The 23,791-nt window shown below is 39.7% G+C and overlaps 1 protein-coding gene across 6 annotated transcripts in view; it reads left to right on the top strand.

Moving 5' to 3' along the window:
• QTGAL (queuosine-tRNA galactosyltransferase) overlaps window positions 1-23,791 on the top strand; it is a 185,979-nt gene that overhangs the window by 16,269 nt on the left and 145,919 nt on the right. For all 6 annotated transcript variants that reach the window (XR_015794690.1, XR_015794688.1, XR_015794689.1 and 3 more), the window contains exon 5: window positions 12,970-13,035. Coding sequence is in view for 3 of the 6 variants with exons in the window: in XM_088133457.1 (XP_087989583.1) it covers window positions 12,970-13,035 (66 nt within the window). In the remaining 3 variants the exon portion in view is untranslated. The remainder of the gene's footprint in view (window positions 1-12,969; window positions 13,036-23,791) is intronic.

Genomic DNA, 23,791 nt, shown 5'->3' with positions numbered 1-23,791 from the left:
CCATCAATATTGACCAGAACTGGCCCTGGAGGAAGGAGGAGAACCAACACAACACCATGCTGCCTACATCCAACTCCTGGAGCTGGTCCAGAAGGATACCATGATCAATGGTATCAAAAGCTGCTGAGAGGTCCAGAAGAGCAAGGATAGATGCATTATTCCCGTCCTGCTCCTGCCAGAGGTCATCCAAGAGTGCCAATGCCATCTCTGTCCCATACCCTGGCCTGAATCCCAACTACAAGGGATCTAGATAATCTGTTTCATCCAGAGCCCATTGAAGTTGCAGTGTGGCCACCTTCTTAACAACGTTCCCTAAAAGGGAAGGTTGGAAACTGGACGAAAGCTGTCCAGTCTGGTTGGGTTGAGCAATGGCCCCTTGAGCAGGGGGCACACCACCATCTCCTTTAGAGCTGGCAGAACCACCCCCTCCCTCACAGAAGAATTAACCACTGCCTGAACCCAATCACACATCCTCTCCTGGGCATCCAAATCAATCTCAGCAACTTTATCCATCAGATGCCTAGCATATTCCTCGTAATGGCCCTGTAAGTAAACCTTGGAAGGCATGTTGAAGTCCCCTAGACCATAAGCCTGGAGACGGCCACTACCAACCCTGACATGGAGTCAAAGAGCTCAGGCAGGGAGGTTGCTATGCAGCAAGGGAGCTGGTACAGTAGCAACAGTCCCAACTGATCCTTAGAGCCCAACTTAATAAATAGGATCTTGTACCTGGCAATCTGTGGGGCAGCACCCCTAGATGCCTCCCAAGTATCTCGGATGACCACTGCTACCCCACCATCCCTATCCTGGGGTGTTGGCTGATGCCACATCTGAAACCCAGCTGGCACATCTCAGAAAGGGGAACCCCCTTGGCTCCACTCTTTATGACATGTGATGATGGCCTGCAATAATAAAAAGAACTGGTAATGTGAAGATCATAATTATCTGATAGATTGAGACAACATATTTATAAGTATATTTATTCTGAATGAGTTAAAATCTCTAGAACTAGATTAAATGTATCTTGGATTATTGAATGAACTTGCTGATAGTTTAGGTAAATCTGTGTATTATGTTTGGAAAACCCTGAAGAATTACCAATATGCTCAGAGTCATTCTGAGAAGGCAGCCTACAAATATGATTGATTGATTGATTGATTGATAGATAGATAGATAGATAAATGCTGGATGAGTAGAGGATGATGAATATTCTTCCTATTTTCAGAAAGGGGAGAAAGAAGGAATTAGAAATCAAATCAGTCTGACTGTACAGGGCATGGGGAATGCCCTTGAAGGACAGGAAGAAGAGTCGCTACCAAGGCAGTGATCAGACAAGCATGATTTGAGCCCATTCCAAGAAACTAATTTGAGTAAATGTCTCAGACAGGGCCCTCCCTAGTTCACATGAAGGTAAAATGAGGACGGGGGGAAGCACTCTTCTATTCTGATACTACAGGTGTTATGATAAAAGTTGTCCTGACCTATATGGCATTGGTTTCTTAGTCTGGTCTATCTAGGGCTGACATGGTGATGTCTAGGAATATTCTAGAACAATTCATAAAATGATCTCAGATTGCTTACAGACCAATGTAGTAATTAGTAGAAGTCAGTATAGATTTGTTAAGGACAAATAATTCCATATGAACCCTGCCTCATTTTTGGATTATGTAATTTATTTAGTAGATTGTGGAAATGCTGTAGATATAATATGTATTAATTTCTGCAAAATATTTTAAGGGCATCATATTTTGATTAGCAGGCTAATTAATCTAGCAAGCTAGATGGCATGACAGTTAAATTCTGGTTTTAACTTATGAAACTCTGGCTTTATACAGGTAGTCCCCAGTTTAAGAACGAGTTCCGTTCCTAAAGTCTGACCTTAAGTTGAATTTGTATGTAAGCTGGAACAGTATTATTGTGTAATCAACTCGAACCTTGTGTATTTAACTTGAATCACTGTGTATTTAGCTCCAGTTTTGTTACAATAGGCTCCGTTCCTAACTATGGGTTGTCTGCAACCCAGGCGTTCTTAACCCGGAGGCTACCTGTAATAATATGAAAGAAAGTAATGATCAGTAGCCTTAAAAGATATGAAGTCCTATGAAAAGAAACTGAAGGAACTGGAAGTGTTTAGCTTTGAAAGGAAAATATTGAATACTGTCCAAGTAACTAAAACGATGATACACAGAAGACAATGGTTTGCTAACCCACCAAAGTAGTTGTGTGATATGTTTAATCTGGTAGTGTTCATTATATAGCTGCTAGTGGCCGAACAGTATTGCCTCAGCCATAAAACTCACCAAGAATTTTAATTTCTTTGTTTACTATATTTGTATGCCACCTCATCAAATGACTCTAGGTGGGTTAGAAAAAAATGAATTCACAAAATAAAAACATAAATGTTATTGTATCACAAACAAATATAATTGTACCTGTGGCAGATTTGTATTTTACTACCAGTCCTGTTGTCCTTCCTCTGAATGTTCTCTGGAAAAACAATGTTTTTACTAATTTTCAAAATGTGAATAAGGAAGAGGCCATTCTAAATTTACGAGGCAATTGGTGAATCAGGACTAATATCAGGAAACACAGTGTTAATTGTACCAGTCCAATGAGTGACTTGAATTCTGATCCCCTGAGGCAGAGAAAAATGACTCAATATGGTATAATGGTTAAAATGCTGAACTAGGCCAAGAAAACCCAGGTTCAAGTCCAACCTAAGCCGTGAAAGCTCACTGTGTGATTTCAGGTCAGTCTTTGTGTTTCAGCCAGCTTCACAGAATTGTTGATATGGGGAAAATTGAAAGAGAAAGTGTTGGTCATTGAATTGAAGGAAAGGCGGAAGGAAAATCTAACAAATTTCTGACGAAGCAAGAAATATCCAGGATGTTCAATCAGAAGCTGTCCCTATGCTCTTAGTGGAAAGAATACTGGCTTTATCCATGAATGTCCTTTTCAGAAACCTGTGTGTGTTTTAAAGGATTTCAAACTAGCTAAAGCAAACTATCTTTATAACAAATGCCCGAACAGTATTAATTGTTCTATACTATGGCAACAGTAATTGTGTTAGATGAAATTTATAGCTTAGGAAGCATACAGAAGAATACAGATCTGATCTGCTCATTTCCCTGTTCTTTGGAGGCAGTTTTGTAGATGTTTGAAATGATATTTTGTAGGAGCCAAAAACTTCTACAAGCTATTTTAGTTTTTTAAGTGGAAATACAGAAAACTTCAGCATGCACAGATATAATCATATTTATGTAATGAGGCAATTACTTCATTGGCTTCTACTTATTTTGTAAATTGCTACTGGTAGCCAAAAATAGTGCAATTGTTCCATGGTTAGACTAACTATGTTCTGATTTCTTACTGAACAGTTTAAAACATTCTCATTTTCACATTCTTAATGTCCCATCTGATCATGGATACCTCTGTCATGGGAAATAAACAAGCATCTCAATTTATGTTAAAATGGAGATGGAATGGATGGAATCTCTTTAAAAAGCTATATTTTTTCTCCATGCAGATATAATAATGAACTAACAGCTATAGAAATGTTTTACAAGTAATTAAAGTATTCGATGAGAAAGGGTGTCATCTGATCAACATGCAGAATCTCTGCTCATGCGCCTGTGTGTAGCATTTCTGATGCAACAACACCCATATTCATCTAAAAAGCGTATTCATTTCCTTTCAGTAACTGAGAACAGATTTAAGTTTTTTAAAAAATTTTATTCCTTTGAAAATTTTATCTGCACAGCAGCAATCCATGGTGAGACAAGGGGATGTCAGACTGACAAAAGCAGCATTGCAGTGTTGTGATGGAAACCCTACTCCCTTTCTACATGTACAGTATTGTGATGTTGTACACATGGCCAAAGGGGCCAAACCTTGCAACCTGTACTACAGTGCTACTTTTGTTACAATGAAATACAATGCATTTGGAAAGTATTCAGACCCCCTTCACTTTTTTCAATTTTGTTATGTTGCAGCCTGATACTACAATCATTCAAATTCATTTTTTTCTCATTAATCTACACTCAGTACCCCATAATGACAAAGTGAAAACAGAATTTTAGAAATGTCTGTAAATTTATTAAAAAGGAAAAACTGAAATATCACATTGGCATAAGTATTCAGACCCTTTGCAACAACACTTGAAATTTAGCTCAGATGCCTCCCATTTCTCTTGATAGTTGCTGAGCTGTTTCTATACCTTGATTGGAGCCCACCTGTGGTAAATTAAATTGCTTGGACATGGTTTGGAAAGGCACACACCTCTCTATAGAAGGCCTCACAGCTGACAACGCATACTGTATCAGAACAAAAGCCATGAGGTCAAAGGAACTGCCTGCAGAGCTCAGAGACAGGATTATTGTAAGGCACAGATCTGGGAAAGGCTACAAAAAAATTTCTGCTGCACTGAAGGTTCCCAAGAGCACAGTGGCCTCCATAATTTTCACATGGAAGAAGTTTGGCACAACCAGGACTCTTCCAAGAGCTGGTTGCCTGGCTAAACTGAGCAATCAGAGAAGAGCCTTAGGAAGTGAGGTGATCAAGAACCCGATGGTCACTCTGACTGAGCTCCAGAGATCCTGTGTGGAGATGGGACAAAGTTCCAGAAGGATCACTGCAGCCCTCCACCGATCTGGGCTTTATGGTAGAGTGGCTAGACAGAAGCCTCTCCTCAGTGCAAAACACATGAAAGCCTGCTTGGACTTTGCAAAAAAGCACCTGAAGGCTCTCAGACTGTGAGAAACAAGATTCTCTGGTCTGATGAAACCAAGATTGAACTGTTTGGCCTCAATTCTACAGATTATGTCTGGAGGAAACCAGGCATCGCTCATCACCTGCCCAATACCATCCCAACAGTGAAGCATGGTGGTGGCAGCATCATGCTGTGGGGCTGTTTTTCAGCAGTAGGGACTGGGAGACTGATCAGGGTTGAGGGAAAGCTGAATGGAGCAAAGTACAGAGACATCCTCAATGAAAACCTGTTCCACAGTGCTTAGGACCTCAGCCTGGGCCGAAGGTTCATCTTCCAACATGACAACGATCCTAAGCACACAGCTGAGACAATACAGGAATGGCTTAGGGACAACTCTGTGAATGTCCTAGAGTGGCTCAGCCAGAGCTCTGACTTGAACCCTATTGAACATCTCTGGAGAGACCTGAAAATGGCTGTCCACCGATGGTCGCCATCCAACCTGATTGAGCTTGAGAGGATTTGCAAAGAAGAATGGCAGAATATCCCCCAATCCAGGTGTCCAAAGCTTGTCGCACCATACCGAAAAAGACTTGAGGCTGTAATTGCTGCCAAAGGTGCTTCAACAAAGTACTGAGTAAAGGGTCTGAATACTTAAGTTCATGTGATATTTCAGTTTTTCCTTTTTAATAAATTTACACACATTTCTAAAATTCTGTTTTCACTTTGTCATTATGGGGTACTGAGTGTAGATTAATGAGGGAAAAACAAATGAAGTTGAACAATTGTATCAGGCTGCAACATAACAAAATTGAAAAAAGTGAAGGGGGTCTGAATACTTTCCGAATGCACTGTATATTTGATTGCTGGTGCGCCTGAATATGAAGGTGGAGTCAATTTTCTGTATGGTGTATGCTTTATCATTTAACCATTTCAAACTATTCTCAATAAAATGCTTATGATCTGCTTTGGCACAAGATCTCATCAGTTAACTAGTGTTATACCACGTTCTCCCTCCCCTGGCATTCTCCTTTTCTGTTTGCTTAGTAGAAGAATTTTGAATTATCAGAGTGTTTTAAGATTTATTTTCCCAAAATAACTTAAACATCTGATGTGTTGATAAACAAATGGATGTTCTTTCCATTACTTTCTGTGTTTAATAGTACAGAAAGAAGAGAAACATTCCTGAAATTGATATGCATCTAGGAATTACTTTCTATTCTGGTTGCAAACAGTTTCTTAATACTGTACAATAATTTCTGAAAAACAGATGTTACCAGCTGTGAAATTTAACTTTATCTATGACTGCTTTTATATACCTTTCTTAGTTCTCAGTTTCAGTTCTCCAAGTTGGTAATGAATTATCCAGAATATAATGCTGGTGTCACTCACATGGAATGTGTCTGAATATGGCTAAAACAGGATCTTAGGAACTGTAGCTGTTAAATGTGTAAGAGGGAACTATATTGCTTTTTAGAGTATTGTGGTTTTGGCATGTGTGTCAATAATTTGTAAATGTGTTGGCTTTTTTTTTTTTTACCTAACTTGACTACCATTCTGAAATATTGACTGCTTGATAGAAATTGGTAATCAGTCTTGGATCATTTTGGCTTATTAGAATTTTTATGATAATTTCCCTCCATTGAATGAACTCAGTTTTAACAGAAACAATGTTCAACTAGTTTAAGCACTTCTTTACTTTTGGTGGCATAATTTTTTTGGAGTATAAACTAAGTTTTCAGATTCTATACTTTTTCTTTCTACAATAATTGAAGTAAAATAGACAATTCTCTGTTAATTATCTTAGCATAGTTAATTGATACTTTACAGGGTGCTGTACTTTGTAAAGGTAGTATCTCAGCTGATAGCTGAGTCTTTGTGTTGTGCACTGAATTGTATGGATAACACAATTCTATGAACACAATTTTTGTGAAAGTAGCAACAGGAAGTGGGCTGCATATCTTTTTAAAAGATTATGAGAGGTAATAAGGCTTTTGCCTCTTGTTCACTGCCTTACAAATGTATATCTTAGCTTTTTAGAAATCCCTGATGTGAAATAAAAATCCTATCTGTTTTCCTTCTTTCAGCAAATTCTTACCTGCTAAAAGTGGAGAACACAAAACATGTGTTCAATAAATACGTGTTGTGAATGATTTTGCATAATAATTATAAGCAAAATTGAGTGATTTGTCTCTGGATGTTCTATTTTCACCTGATATGTTCAGTGTTTCCGTTGGAATGGGCTGCCCTGTACATTCCAATGGAGGTTCTTACATTTCTGAACATGAGACTTCCAGGACAGGAAGTGGTTGTGGAAAGATACAAACCAGCCTTCAAATGCTTGGAGTGGCCCATTTGGGAGAAAACAGAATGTTTTCAAAACAAAGCCCATTATTTTTGTGCATATCTGATTTTTTTTAATGATTTAGTGCTCACTTATAATAATTCAAGTCAAATTCTTATGCCACAGTTTTAGTTGCATTTTATAGAGAAACATTCTTCGAAAGTATGAATTCCTTTCACATGAAGCTTTGCTCAACTTATGGCTTAGATCTCCTAGGTCCATGGTAGGCTAGGACACTTATTTTCCAGTGTCATGCTTTTTTGTCAACCTCATATTTTGTCAATGTTTAATAGCTAAAATTCATAACTTGTGCGACTATGTAGGGAAGAATTATTGTGAAATATTTATTAAAGCATATTAAGTTCTATCTCAGTAACTTTACTGCATCTCTTTTTTTTTTGTATTGAAAACTGTACTGATTGAAATCAGAGATTGAAAATGGAGATGGAATATTGAGGGTGGAATCTTGATAGTATACTGGTATATTTAAAAGTGGGTTGAAAAGCACAATAAATATGTTGGGATAATTTAAAGGCTGTGAGATGTATTTTAAATCCTGTAGTCAATGTGTATTGATTGTTAATTACAATTCTTAGTATAATTAAGAATAACCTGATTAATGTTTCTTTAGATTGTTAGCACAGTCCTGTTAAAGTAGGTCTGGAGTATTCCAGTTCTTCTCAATTTCAGAATGAGTTCTACAAAACTTTAAATTATTGCTTGATGTATGTCCACTAAATACATGCTAGTGAGGCTCATGTTATCTGCTTCTGTATTAATATTCTGCCTAACCATAATCTTCTAATTAAATGCTCAGGTAAATAGATAATCTCCTTGAAACACCTTTGGGAATGTCTTTATGCATTGTGTTAGCAACATAATTGAATGGAGAAAGACTTGTGACTATATAACCAGCTTTTCTACAATTGATAACCTGTTTTATTTTTTGTTTATCTTTAACCTTGAAATAAGTACACAGAGCTACTGGCACAGATTATTTTCCTTGTCTTATTATTCTCTCTCTTTCTCTGTGTTTGGTATTCAGAGGTACTGAGTTAGTTTCAAGGTCATTCACTCCCTAGAACAAGGAAAAACAACTGTTAGTTTGGCTTCAAAGTCTTTTCATCTCTTCCACTTAAATTAGTGGCTGATTCTAAGGATTCTCTAGCTGGGCAAACTTTCTTGGTTGCTTTGTTCAACACGTTACAGAAGGCTTAAATCCTCCTTTCTCTAGCATATATACGAACAGAGGCTTTGTCAGAATTTCCACCATTAAAGCATCTCAAAATAATTATTCACATGTACCAGCCAAAGCATAAGAAATGAGAATGAACAGCAGAAGTACTTAGAAGGCCACTGGGAAAGCTTTTATTGGTATCATGTGGGAATAGGACAGATATGTGTTAATAAGTCTTTAGAAGTTCTAGAAATTTTGCAGGATCAGGTAATAGGCTGAAATGGTAAAATTCTGGGCTGTATTACTTATTACTGCCCAATATTTACATTTACTAAATAAAACACTTATTTATTTATTTATTTTTACATGTGTGCATTTGGAAATCTTCCACTTGTAGTAATTTGGTCCAGAATTCAAAAATAATGGTCTGCTATCATGTTTTTAGAACTTTTATATCCAAGTATGCAAAGCTGAGACTCAACATCTCTGCTGCTTTTTATATAGCTGAAGAGAGAGGTAAAAGTGCTCTTTTATCTTTGCCAGTGCTCTTAGCTCTTCAGTATTGCTCAGTTAAAACTATGACTTGTTTAAATTTGGTGGTCATTAGTACAGAGGTATATTAATACTGGCAGCAATTTAACTCTTACTTAAAAAAAGAGTTGCAAATTCTAATAAGATCAGACAGGTGGAATATTGGTTGATCTTAGTTTGAATGAATTCAGAATTTTGTTCAAATGTTAAACAGGCTTACGAGTGAAAACTCAGAAAAACATTCCTGACATAACTCTTGCAAGAGTTGCTAGGATAAGGGTTCTGAGTCTTTTGAAGACATTAATCATCTTTGGAACAGTGCCTCCTTCTTGTAGTATGTGGGCAGGCCTAAACTGAAATGTTTCTTTGAAACATTCCCTGATTGTACCAGATTGGCACTGTGGGTAGCTTGCTTCCTGTCAGAATCTTCCATACAGTATTAAATTTGCTACAGTCAGAAAATTTTTCTGATGTGATGAAGCAGTGGGACAACATTGCCCGCTTTTTCCCCATGGAGGAAAAATAAATCAGGACACATTTATTAAAGCTATGTTTTATTGCATTCCTGAGATTTTTTCTGTGACTTCCTGATTGCTACAATGTCTGTGGACTCAGTAGAAGACCACTGTGGCCAATACCACTCTGCTTTGTGGGCCCTGCTCATGCCCAAATACGAAATGTAAGGAAGCCTTACATCCTAGATCTAGTAAGAAGAGCCTTAGAAATGGGGAAATGAGAAAAAATGGCTCAGGAAACAAAAGTAAAAGATTGGGCTCCTGTGGAACTCCACCATATCTTGTCCCTTTACTGCTGGGGCACAGTGATACTGACCACATGGTCTTCCCCGGTCCCTTGCATTTTACAGCAGTTGAGAGACATTCAGAAGTAAGTTGGTAACTACCTTGGCTTATCTGTTGGATGGCCAGTTCCTTGAGAGAGATAGGGAGTGGATCCCTATTCATCTGGATGACTGGGCTGGTTTCATACTATTGATTGTGATTTCCTCCTTGAGATATTCCATCAAGCAGGAGTTGGGACTGTTTCCCCACTCCCTTCTTTGCAGGACTGCTTCAGAGAGTTCCTTGGTTCTACAGCATTCCATATTTATATATCCCAGTGAAACTGCTAGAGGACGTCTTTATAGATTTTGAACCAGTTGCTGTTACTGTATAGCTGAAACCCAGCTCTGTCTCTCCATTCTATAGGAATCAGGAAAGAGAGTATAGGACAGACTCAGGATAACCTTCAGGTGTTGCCTACCAATTGCATAATTTTATATGATATTCCAATCCTACTCCATCATTTTTTAAATTAAAACAAATAACATAATCCCATGAGTTCTCATGTGAGAACAGAGAAATATTGTGAGATTTGTTTTATTTTGTCAACTTTTGGACATTGGCAAAAATGGACTAGATGAAACTCAGTAAATTGAGACTACAATATATCCTGCACATTACATGGGGGAGGCACTGTTAGGAGGAATATCCTGAGTTCACAAGCTGAAATTAAGACCTGAGGGGATAATCTCCTGTCAGTGGAACCAAAATGGCTGTAGTGCAGGTTTGTTAACATTTTGGTGGACAAGAAATATACTCAACATGGATGGAGTCATATATATGTGTGATGTAGAGTTTTGGGGAAAAGCTTGAAGAGGCTTTGATTCCCCAAAATGCCTCTCCCATGTAATCCTATTTATATAACATTGGTGTACACTTAAACAGTGGCAAAACTAGTGAAAATGAGTTTGCCTTTTTATAATTCCACCAAGGTTTGCAAAGATCAGGCATGCAGGTGCTTAGTTGCCCTGTTCTGCACAGTGGCTAAGAATGCCTATCTTCAGTTCTAGCTGGTTTACTAGTTTTAATTTTTCCTGACTGCAGTAATGTTTGCCGTAGCAACCATGCATCCAAATTACTGTCGTAAGGTTTTTGTGGAAGTGTCTTGCCATTGTCCAGTTAGCATACAGATTGCAAGATTAGTGCTATAGAACACCTGTTTTCATAGCCTGCATTGCCTGCTTATTTTTATCCTATTGACATCATTTTTGTTTTTGTCTTCTTCAACTTATGCATGCTGTTCTTTATCTAACAGTCAGACAGTTTAAGGCTTGGGGTACAAACTGGGAGGGTGGAGGAATCTGAAATTTTACTGTAGAACTCTTCTGCTGAGGATTCCCCACTAAAAATAATTATGGTTGACTGTTCCCAGATAGGCTGAATTTCTGACACACTCTAGTCTATCCAGCTAGGGAGTTTTAGGCATTATACAAAAGATTTCTTCATTTAGTCCAGCCTCAGGATGGATGGATAGATGGACTGGTGGATGGATGGATAAGTAAATAAATAAATAAATAAGAGGATGCTTTGGATATTCTGGACAATGTCCAGAAATAGGGAAATACAACAATAAACAAAGGAAAAAATACAGAATTCCAGAAAAAAATGGAATGAATATAGTCAGCCTAGCTGAACTAGTTATTTATTCCTATCTTGAATAAGCTCTTGTGTTTTAGTACAGGGTTGGAAGTTTATTGTGAAGAGGATGATTAGAAGAGATTCATCTGGGCCTCCTGTTTGGATGTTGAAGGCAGAGTCCATCCTCTTTCTTCTCCTTTTTATAGAATATGGAGGACAGTTGAAAGCCAGATTCTTTGGGATTTTGTCACAGTTTAGGTCCCAGGTATTTATTGGACCCTTATTTTGCCTAAGAAAGCAAAATACAGTGGTACCTCGGTTCACGAACTTAATTCGTTCTGCAACTCTGGTCGCGACCCAAATTGGTCGCGACCCGAATCAAATTTTCCCATAAGGTTCAATGTAATTACAGTTAATCTGTTCTGAACCAAATGTTGTTGTTTTTTTAAATCACAAAAATATGACACAAAGTACAGTACGAAGAGAGAGAATGCTAACCTTGCTCGACGCGACTTCTGGTGTGGAGGACAGGAAGGCGGGTGGGGAGGCGGTTATTGCTTGGAGGGAGTCCCCCTCCCTACAGGAAGCCACGACCACGTGTCACGGGAGGGAAAATGGCCACGGATCCTGTTCATCACCCGATCCGGCGTTCGCGAATGGAAGCAAAATTTTGCTAACGGAGATGTTTGTGACCCGAATTGGTCGTGAACAGAAGCGTTCGTGACCTGAGGTACCACTGTATTTGATTTCTTATGTCCTGGATTTAGCCAGAAAATCAGAAATTATCCACCTTCTTTGATCTTGGAAGAATGATAAAGATGCAAACTAATTTTTGCCAGTTGAGTAATTAATGGGATTATATGGGAGAAGCATTTTGGGGAAGCAAAAGCTGTATACCATTTCTTAAGGCCTGTTAACTTGGAGCCAGATCAGCTGCTCTATAATACGTTGTGCCATATTGACAATAGGATTTTGTCACAGTTTAGGTCCCAGGTATTTATTGGAATGCCACTCCTGGTATGTACTGGCCCTCCTGTTGAGAACTTTTGAGGACCCATCTAATATAACTGAAGAAGAAAGCTTGAGAGGAGGTACCTCCCAGTTTTCCAACCTGGGTGCCCTCATAATGACCATTGCTGAGTATGATAGGAATTGAAGTTATATTGGGAGTTGCTAGATTTGGGAAATGCTAACCTATGTTCATGAGGTTCTGCTCATGGAAGTGTTTCAGGGATTTTCAGCTGTCTAGTTTCATAACTGTATACCTCTTTATCTAATCTTTGTTTCTCATGATGTATTTATTAATTACATTTGAATTAATTTATTTGAATTAATGCTTTTATGTCTGTATTCTGTTGGTATAAACTGCTCTGCTATCATTAGATTAAGAGTGGTATAGAAAAATGCTAGTAATTTAGGCACCAATGTTGTTCCTCTCTCATTTTCTATTGTTTTTCATGGTTTCAAATAAAATCTTCTTTATGTGCTTATACCTGAATGTATTTTTAAAGAATACAATGTTAAAAAGGCACTGCACTTCATGTCTAATGTGAAGTGTTGATTTTTGTCTTCCAATTTTCATCAGATTTGAAACTTAGTATTGTCATGGCCATGCAACAGCTTTCAAATAGTTCAGTAGCTGGAGTCTTTCCAGTACTTGCACCCCACTGTGTCCATGTAATTTTGACTTTAGGGTAGAAAATTGACCATTTGATCAGACAGTCTTTTCTAGTTATTGTTTCAGAGTGGTGGTGAACTCTCTTTCTCATTCAGTAATGAATGCCATTTATTACAGGATGATGTGATGATGCCCCAGAGAATAAGACTGCAATGGGAAGCTATTATTAAGTATCCAAGGAGCGTGAGTATTTTTCTGTTGTTAGTAAAACATGCAATGTGTTTTAACAGAAAAGCTTGGAAAATGTTGTGATAATATTGACTGTATTGGAATGTAGTTGTTGTTTTCCTATGCCTGAGGCTAGCAACTGAATTTTGAAAGAAAAGTGACTAAAGCGGCCCATTGTATTGGTTTGTTGGTGCATTTTGCTCTGAATGCTTTTTAAAATCCAAGTTACAAAACAGTATGTAAAGTTAACATATAAAACTATTAAAAAATAGTATATAAAAGGAAAGCATCAGTACACTGCTGAAGAAAAGAAGTCACTTCTCATCACTCTATTAGCCTGTTCTAAGCATTAAAATAGGGGGACGCGGTGGCGCAGCGGCTTACTGACGCTGAAAGTTGCCAGCCAGAAATGGTCGACGCTTCAGCGGTTCGAGTCCAGCCTTTGCGTTAACAGGGTGAGCTCCTGTTTCCTCCCCAGTTCCTGTAAACCCAACAGTTCGAAAACTCACGTGAGTAGATAAATGGGTACTCTCACTCCGGTGGGAGGAAAAATGCTGGCGGCGCCTTGCAAAAAAGGAGTCGGGAGCAGTTGCCGGTAAGCGCGAAAAACCGTGCGCGCCCGAAAAGGGCGCGAAGCAACGGAAACCCCGCCTCCTGCGCTCGCCACATGGGCTCTGCTCTAGGAAGGAGGCTCTGGCAAACCACTTCCGAAACAATTGCCTTGAAAACTGCAAGGACTCGTCCAAGCAGTCACTGCAGAGTCCGTAACGACTGAGCGCAGATTAAAAAAAAAAAAAAGCATTAAAATAGTGATAGATTAATTATGTGCCATCAAGTCATTATTGACTTTTAGTGACCACATGGATGTGCCTTTTCGAGGATGAACTGCCTTTAATCTGGCCCTTCAGGGCTTCCAATGGTACACCCATCACCACTGTAACTGAGTCTATCCACCTTGCTGCTAGTCATCTCTTTCCTTCCACCTTTCCCAGCATTATATAATTCTCAAGAGAGCTAGGTCTTTGTGTAATGTGTCCAAAATATGATAACATGCCTCAAACAAGAATTCTGGACTGATTTGTTCTATAATCCATTTGTTTGTTTTCTTGGCTGTCCATGGTATTTTCAGAAGTTTTCTCTAACATCCAAGTTTATTTATTTATAGGGCTTATATGGCTTTAAATCTCATTGCATAGCTCTGGGCGACTAACAACAATTTAAAAGAAGAGCAATGACACAAATAAATAGAACAGTAATAATAACAACCAATATAATGACAGCAACCATGCTGCCAAGGTCTGTCTAAGTCAGAACCCTCCAGAACATACAAATCATCATACAAGCCAAGTCTTTCATCTCTCCTCTTTAAAATCTACATGAAACCACTGAGGGAGGTCATCCGATGGCATAAAGTGTGGTATCATCAGTATGCTGATGAAACCCAGCTATATATCTCTACCTTTGCCGGACAGGTGATGCTGTTGCAGTGCTGGCTGAGTACCTGGAGGTGGTAAGGGTCTGGATGGGGAGAAACCGGCTTTGGCTCAACCCTGGCAAGACAGAGTGGCTCTGGGACTTTGCCCCCCCCCCCCCCAGGCCCAGGTGATATATCATCTTTGACTCTGGATTGAGCTGGTGTGCAATTTGGGGGTCCTCCTGCACTCATGGCTTCTGCTCGAGGAGCAGGTGGCAGCTGTGGCTAGGGGGGACTTTGCACAGATTCGTCTTGTGTGTCAGTTGCACCCTTTCCTGGACCAGGTGGCCTTACTCATGGTCACTTCCTGCTTGGATTGCTGCAGTGCGCTCTACATGGGGCTGCCCTTGAAGACCACCAGGAAACTGGTCCAGAATGTGGCGTTGTGCGCAATGATGGGTGCCCCTAGGTTCACCCATGTTACACCCCTGTTGGCGAGCTACACTGGCTCTCAGTTTCCTTCCAATTGAAGGTGCTGGTTATTACCTTTAAAGCCCTATATGTCATGGGACCAGGTTATTTGCGGGACTGCCTCTCCCTAAGGACATCTGCCCTTCCTACCAGATTGGGTAGGGTAGGCACACTCCTAGTCCCCTCCCTTAAACGTTGCCATCTTATGGGACCTAGGAAGCTTGCCTTTTCCGTGGCAGCCCCTGCCCTATGGAACACCCTTCCCCCTGAAATTTGACCCTTTTAACCTTCTGAAAAGCACTCAAGGCTTGGCTTTCCCCCCAAGTGCTGGGATAGGCCAGGTTTTTTTGGTTTTAATATTTTTGGTTTTAATATTTTAAAACATAGTCATCTGTGGGCCTTATCTCTTGGTTGTAAGCCACCCAGAGTTTCGTACAATGCGGAAGCTGGTGGATAAAGTTGCAAGTCACTCCCGCCCCCATTGTTTTTTCTCCTGAGGAGCCCCGCTACAGAGTATGAGATCCTAGGGATCTTGTATTCTGTAACATGTACCCATGTGATGGAATGTATCTATGAGGAGGAGAGTGATGTGGGAGATCAAGGCTATCAGGAGGGAGGAGTTGCATTCCAGGAGGGGAACAAGAGGCAATACAGTCCTCAAGGGGAGTGTGAGAAGCAAAAGAGATTCAGGATAGCCACTCCCTAGAATCTCCCAGGGTATATCCACTAGTTGCTGTAGTATAGATTTAGTTTGGCAAGATTCTGTCTATAAGGTGTAAGCAAATAAAGGAACTATACTTGACTGGACTGTTTCACTGTTGTTCCTGGGCTGGGCCTGACAGCCTGCTCACAGCATCCTGCCCCCACTTGCACTCCATAATGGCTGCCCGTGCTTGCATTGGGTTGCAGCAGTCTGTACTCTGTAGTGCTCACCCTCCTGCCTACCCGCACTCGCAGTGCACCACAGCAGCCCCCCGCTTGGCCGTCTTTGCGCTGGGCCGCAACACCATCTGCCCACCCAGCCACCCACACTCCGTAGCACCCTCCTGCCTGGCTGTGCTCGTGCTGGGCCACAGCACCCACCTGCATGTCCATAGCAACCCCCCTACCCGGCCACACTCGTACCAGGCTGCAGCACCCACCTGCATCCCCATCTGCACTCTGTAGTGCCCACCATCCTGCCCCCCTCCACTCATTCCACAGCAACCCCCTGCCCAGCCATGCCTGTGTTAGGCTGCAGCATCCCACCCTCCGTAGCACTCGCCTGCCTGCCAGCCTGCTTGCAAGCCACCTAAGGAAAGGTTTGTGACCGTGACTTGCAACTTCCTGCCCGCTTTCCCATTGACTTTGCTTGTTGGAAGCTGGCAGGAAGTTGCAAGTCACAGTCATGTGAGGTCCTCACTTAATGACCCACGAATCTCGCTTAATGATGGTTCATGTGACATCACGCTTTATGACAGCATTGCTTAGTGACAGAAGTTCCAGTCCCAATTACTGTTGTTAAGCGAGGACTATGTGGTAGTAGTAGTGTACAGATTGTTCCCAGTGAATGCATGGCTGAGCTCAGGTTTGAACTAGGCTGCATAGTAAAATTATCTTGAACTTTACCCTCAGTGAATGGGGTGCAGAAAAAGAAAACAGTAGCAGTCCTGGTTTAAGATGGTTGCGGATTATAACAGAGCAACATGGGATAGCTGTAAAACGTTTTACTGCTCTGCTGCTTGCCATACATATTTGAGGATTCTTTTGGGTTAGTTAAATAACTGGTTAGTTGATGACATTCAACATGCGACATTACAGATTTGTTTTATTACAGAATCCTTAAGTAAAGTAGAACACTTATCAGAGTTGCATTGATAAAAGAACATATAATGAATCTAGATGAAAGTATAACTATTTTGGTTCCAGTAGGTTTTATTCTAGGAGGGGGGACGCGGTGGCACAGCGGCTTAATGACGCTGAAAGTTGCCGGCCAGAAATGGTCGATGCTTCAGCGGTTCGAGTCCAGCCTTCGCGTTAAACAGGGTGAGCTCCTGTTTCCTCCCCAGTTCCTGTCAACCCAACAGGTCGAAAACTCACATGAGTAGACAAATGGGTACTCTCACTCCGGTGGGAGGAAAAATGCTGGCGGCGCCTTGCAAAAAGGAGTCGGGAGCAGTTGCTGGTAAGCGTGAAAAACCGTGCGCGCCTGAAAAGGGCGCGAAGCAATGGAAACCCCGCCTCCTGCGTTCGCCAGCTGGGCTCTGCTCTAGGAAGGAGGCTCTGGCAAACCACTTCCGAAAAACAATTGCCTTGAAAACTGCAAGGACTCGTCCAAGCAGTCACTGCAGGGTCAGCAATGACGGAGCGCAGACAAAAAAAAAAAAAAAAGGTTTTATTCTGCATGTGGGTATATGGGGGGGCGCGGCATTTAGTTTTAAAAGACACTCTGCAAAAGAAGGTTGAATTCTTGATGCATCTTTAAGCAGCCCCCTGAATACTATTGTTTACATTGGATTGTTTTAGATTTAGAAAATTGGGCACTCTGGTGGACGGGGTATAACAGCTGGATAAGGAGAAAATAAAACAAAATATATTTTTTTTCGTGAAAGAGAAGGTTGGGGTGTTGTTTAATAGACAAAAATCTGCCAAACATGCAGCCACTACAGATGGATTACTTTTAATAGGCAATATTATTTCTTATTATAAACAAAAGGTCATCTAAAATTTAGTTATTGTACTACTCTCATTCTGCTGCAGCTTTCAAGCAGTTGTTTATGTTTGCAGATATGAGAAGATACCCTTTAGAAGTGAATGAACTTTCCTATAACAAAGGTATAAGAATAGATTATGTGAGAAAATATTTCATTGTGATTAATTCTCATTTTCAGTTTCATACCTTCACAATATGTACTAATTAAAAGTGCTTGGCACTTGTTTTCTGCTTGGGATGGTGCCCTTTGAAAAAAAAAGTAATGGGAAAGAACCTTTTGGGAGGCAGAAAGAGGATAAGGGCAGATGGATAATAATAATTCCCTTTTTCTTTGAACTAGAATGAAAACAACAGAAACAAACTGGTTTGAGTTTAATTTTTGGGCCTTAATTTGTACCACAACATTGCCATGCAAAACTTGGCAGGCATCATAGTCAAAGAGGCACACAGATGACTGTGTTCTAAAATGAGTTGAATGTGTGTATTTATTTCTTGTAAGTAAAAGATACGCATGTAGACACATATGAGCTCATATTCTGCCAGGTCTCATTTCACTGGTCTGAACATGTTGCATAATAGACAGAAGACAGAAAAAGATGGGATTGAACAAATACATGGCTCATTCATGACTTGCAGGTGTCCACAACTCTGGCAGTTGCTAAATTAGCCTTGTGTATGCTTGGCTTGGGTAGGCAGTCCTTTGTAGTGCCTTTGCTTTTTTGTACTAGAAGTATTGTGTTTGTCTTTGCCCTATTTGTTGCCCCATTCTCGCTGTTGTCTACTTTTACATCCATTTTATTAGCATAAGAGTGGTATAGGAACGTATACAATGAAAGTATGTTTCTATCTTGACTTGTTTGGGCTGCAAAATAGGCAACCTCCTATCACTTTCCTATGTGGCAAATCCAAGGAATTGCCAGATATTGTCTATTTAGAGGCAACATTACACAGCGGACTGAAATACAAAAGTTTTACAGTAGAGCTTTCTGTTTTACATGCAGTGTTATATTATAAGCAAGATCACTTTGCTTTTGATGTCTGTTTCTGCCATCTTCTTTATTCTGCCTTGTTCCCATAGTGGGTAATGAAGGATGACTAAGTTGCCTGACAAATAGCTAGCTTAATGTTATTATTGTTACTGCTGGAAATTAAGTGTAACATTCACCTTCTTGTCCAAGTTTCAGGAGATTAGTTTCATCTTTTGCAACCTGAGAATGTGAACGAGATGCTTATAGTGGTTTATTCCATTGCATGTTGTCTTGGCCCAGGGTATTTTAAATTACCCACATGGTCTTGGTTCTCTGGGTCCAAGGAGTGGTGAGCACATCATTGCATTACAGGGTGGTTTTCTATGTTAAAAGAGGCAGTACCTCACAGGGAGGGGGAATCTCCCTATATTCAAAAAGTTGTGATTATGGTGAATATCTTCCTTTGTAGAGTAAATGAGAGGATGATGACAATCCAACTATAGGTATTCTGGGAGATACTGATTATCTTAGACACATTTCAGCCTTACTTCTGCCCTACTTTTGGAAAGAATTGCCTTGATCACTCTGATGGATAACCTGTTTTGAGAGAGTCTGTTACTCTTACCTGGTCTCTCAACGGCTTCTAATATCAATCCTTTTCAATTGGATACACTCACTGGGAGCATTGTCTTCAGTAATTCCATTTCAGTGGGTTCCAGAAAATAACACTTGAGAGCTGCCGCCAGATCCTGTATTGTTTCCAATGTTATTTATATAAAGCTAGCAAGCAAACAGGAAAAGTAGACAGAAGTTGGGCAAAGGAGTCCTTTGACTTAGACTTGCAAGATTGATGTCAGCCCTTCAAGGTAGACCAGACTAGGAAACCAAATTCATGTAGGCTAATACTTTTTTTTTTTTATCCTCACTCAGTCGTTACTGACTTTACGGTGACTGCTTGGACGAGTCCTTGCAGTTTTCAAGGCAGTGTGTTTTCGGAAGTGGTTTGCCAGTGCCTCCTTCCTAGAGCAGAGCCCAGCTGGCGAGCGCAGGAGGCGGGGTTTCTGTTGCTTCGCGCCTTTTTTGGGCGTGCGCGGGTTTTGCACTACCGGTAACTGCTCCCAACTCCTTTTGCAAGGCGCCACCAGCATTTTTCCTCCCACTGGAGTGAGAGTACCCATTTGTCTACTCACGTAAGTTTTCAATCTGTTGGGTTGACAGGAGCTGGGGAGGAAACAGGAGCTTACTCTGCTGCGTGAAAGCTGAGCTCGAACCGCTGAAGTGTCGACCATTTCTGGCCAGCAACTTTCAGCGTCATTAAGCTGCTGCGCCACCGGGTCCCCTAGGATATGATATGATATGATATGATATTATATTATTATTTTAATATATAATATAATATATAATATATTATTATACTATTTATATTATATATCATATAATTATATATTATTATATTATATTATAGTATTAGTAGGCTAATACTACTTTTATTATAAAGATATAGTAGCAGAATCTTGCAAGTCTGAATACGCTTCTCCCCTCCCTCCCTTTATTTTCATGAGAACTGGGGGCAGTCTTCTCTGAGACATTTTCTTACATTACAGTTCTGCCCCAAACTCAGGTTTCTTTTATCTGACTGTTGTTTTGGTAGCTGCTCTTCCTCCTGTCCCTCAAGGTCATTCCTTCTGTCCACTACAGAAAGGCTAAAATTCAGAATGAGCTGAGGCTTTTAAGAGATTCCAAAAACAGTTAAAAGGGGTCTTTGGGTATTTTAAAAATAAAGGGAAATACAAAGAGCATATAGTCCATTGCCAGGAAAAAGTGGTGATTTGATAATGGTGAGAAGGCAGAATTTCTTAATTCCTAGTCTGCATCTGTCTTTTCACAGAATGGAAATAGAGTCATAGCTTGTCACCATTATGGCTCTGGGAGAAAAAGGAAACTGTACCATAGGGAACACAAGAAGAGGGTAAGAAAGAACGTAGCTAATTAAGACACATTCAAGTATCCTGGGCTAGATGATTACCTCCCTGGATACTAAAGAAACTAGTAGGAGTGATCACAGAACTGCTTTCAGTAATCTTTGAGAACTCCTGGAGGACTGGTAAAGTCCCTGCAGATGTCTTCGCCATCTTCAAAATGAGGAACAAGGAGAAGGAAACTGTAGATCTTTCTGTTTAAAATCTATGTTAGTCAAGGTCTTCGAACAGATTGTCAGGCAGCATGTTCATGAGCAGTTGGATACGCACACAGCGATTAACATGAGCCAACATGGGATTGTCATGAAAAAATTGTGAAAGACTAAGCTTATCTCCTTCTTAGTTACTTAGTTACTCAAGGGAATGTCATAGAATAGTTTACCTGGACTGTGTCTTTGCCAGTTGATTTGGCAAAGTCTTTGTCAGAGTGCCTCATGATGTACTCTTTAATAAAATGGAAAATAGGGCTAGATGATAGTACTGTTCAAAGGATTCATAATTAGTTGGCTGAATAACTACACCCAAAGAGTGCTCATTAATAGGTCCACTTCAGCTTGGTGGGAAGTAAAATGTAGAATATCACAGGGCTCTGTCTTGGCTCTGTCCTGTTCAACATTTTTATCAGTACTGTAGTTTGAATGAGGAAGTTAAAGGGTACTCAGAAAGTTTGCATTGAGGAGTGGCTAATACTTTAGATAAGAGACAAGATTCAAAAATATCTGGATAGATTTGAGCCATGGGCTGAAATGAATAGAATGAAACTTAACACTGAGAAATGAAGCTCTGCATTGGGTAAGAAAAGTGTAAGGCACAAGCATAGGATGGGGGAAACCTGATATATATAAAAGGGATTTGGGTGGCTTTGTCAACCACACAAGGGCAAGCATACCCAACACTTAGCACTGTGAGGCAGTGTCTAAAAAGATTGAAGCTATCTTGGAGTGCATTAACAGGAGCATAGAGTCCAAATTACAGGAAGTAATTGTTCTACTCTACTCTGCCCTGGTCAGACCCCATTTAAAATATAGTGTCTAGTTCTAGTTCAAAAAGGACAGTAACAAATTGGAGCAAGTTCAGAGGATGATTACCTCTGAAAGGGGTCTGGAAATGAAACCCTTTGAGGGATGATCTGGGTATGTTTAGCCTACAGAAAAGGCTTCTAAGAGGAGAAGTGTTCAAGTATCTGAAGTGTTGTCACATGGAAGGGAGAATGGGCTTACTCTTTATTGCCCTAGAGGGCACGACCAGAATCAGTTTATTAAAACTACAAGGAATTAGGTTTAGGAAGAACTTTCTTTTTACTTTATGAACTTTAGTCAGTGGAACAGGCTGCCACATAACTTGTGAGTTCTTCTTCACTAGAAGTCTTCAGACAGAGGCAGGATGGTCATCCGTCAGAGAAAATTCCCCTTCTAACTCCACGATTCTAGTTTAAAGCTATTGGCCACTATTAATAGAGATTTAGGTATCATCATGTTGATTATAGCCAGCTTGCACACTTTTTTCCTCTTTGTGTGACATTTGAAGCATCTTCTCATTACACATGTTTATGAGGCTTACTTTTATTTACTTTAGTTCCTTTCCTGTGTATGCTAGGATCTACTATCGAAAACAACATATTGTTGCCCGCAGCTTATCTACTAGAAGGTACATGCAGTGTACTGACCCACAATCAGAATGTTGGAGACCTCTGTATTAATTGCAGTCTTCTGTGATCATGGATTCTAAAGCAGCAGACTTATTTTCAAGGAAAAAGCTTTAGCAGGTCTGCAAATTCCCTAGATTTTTCAAAAGTATAATCAAGGTTTTAGGAATAAAGTGCCATCCCCACCTCCCCAGTAACAGAAGACCCCAAAACATTCAGCTAACTAAGTTCACTTACTATGTATATCCAAGAGAAAGGAGGTGAATAGAAGTGAGTACTTTAGAAGGAGATATTGGCTAGGAGGCTGGATACAGGAGCAGGAGTATTCCACATTGCAACAGTTTGCTGCAATCCTGTTTCCATCATGAAACTTTCACATAGATTAATATGCATGAAATATATATTTTAAATAATGTAAAACTTTTAGTTGCAATAATTTTAAAAATAATTTTATTTCAGATAAATATTCTTAAAATCTGTTAATTTGAAGAAGTTGGAAAAACTGCCAACTGTGTCATGTTTTTATATCGTATTCTGCTTTCTCTTCAGAGTGCTCATCTTCTGAGGTGGCTACACTAACAGCGTAAAATAAAATGATTCTGGAAATTAGGAAGCATTATAATCTGAATAGGATTTTTCATCCTGAATGCGCAAGGTTGTATTAGGATTGAACAAACGTTCTGGTGCTGTATTATCTTCACTTTATGTCATTCTGGTGTGATTCTTTTTTAAAAAAGTATTCATGTCTTCACCCTGTGTGGTTTACTGCACTATCTGCTTTGCTGACTGATAAGGTTTGGAAAAGTAGCCCAGTATGTTTCCATTGATTTTTAGAGATCTTGAACTAGAACGGTAGGCATTTAAAAAACAAAAAAATGTAATGGTGTGAATAAAAAAGTTTCACTACATTTTATCACAGAAAAAAAGAGAAGGTTCCCAATGTTGGAACATAGTTTGCTTGAAACATGCTTAAATTCAGCTGTGTGTTTGCTTTTCATTAAACTGGGCTTTCAGATTTTTTTTCAGTTTGGTGTTTCTGAAAAACCACAGTGGATTTTCAAAGCAACTGTTAGTTCACGTCTGTTCTACATTTTAATGAAACAGTACAAATCTAAACCATTCTCTCTGATACAACTTAGTAATTAAATTTTAAATCCAGTATGGTCTCCACATGCCAGCAACCACATCTAACAATGATGCTATTATTGCAATATTATAAAATGGTTACTAAATAGATGATCATATTTTATTCACATGCTAAAACCACAAGTGAAGGCACTAAAAGAACATTTTTTTAATGTGTCAAATAGCTAATCATGGGCATTGCATGAGGTGTGACATCTTTTATAGGACTCATCTATGTATTTTCACTTGGAGACTTTCAGAATAAATACATAAACAAACCTTATTCCAACTTTCTAGCCAAATAATTGCTTATTATAGTATTTGTTCATGGGTTGGGTTTTTTGTTTCAGTGCTTTTAAGATTTTTAATATTAAGCGACTACATTAATATGATGCCAGAGTCTTGAAGATTGCAGTTAATCTATACAAGTGAAAGTTTCATGTTTTAATGTTAATCCATTTCCCAGTTAGCTGCTCA

Source organism: Python bivittatus, unplaced genomic scaffold, assembly GCF_059951505.1.
Source record: "Python bivittatus isolate LINGU-HERP-01145 unplaced genomic scaffold, Pbiv_v1 ctg000080_np1212, whole genome shotgun sequence".
NCBI lineage: Eukaryota > Metazoa > Chordata > Lepidosauria > Squamata > Pythonidae > Python > Python bivittatus.
The sequence above is the reverse complement of the archived record's forward strand: the minus strand, read 5'-3'. Positions and strand labels throughout refer to the sequence as shown.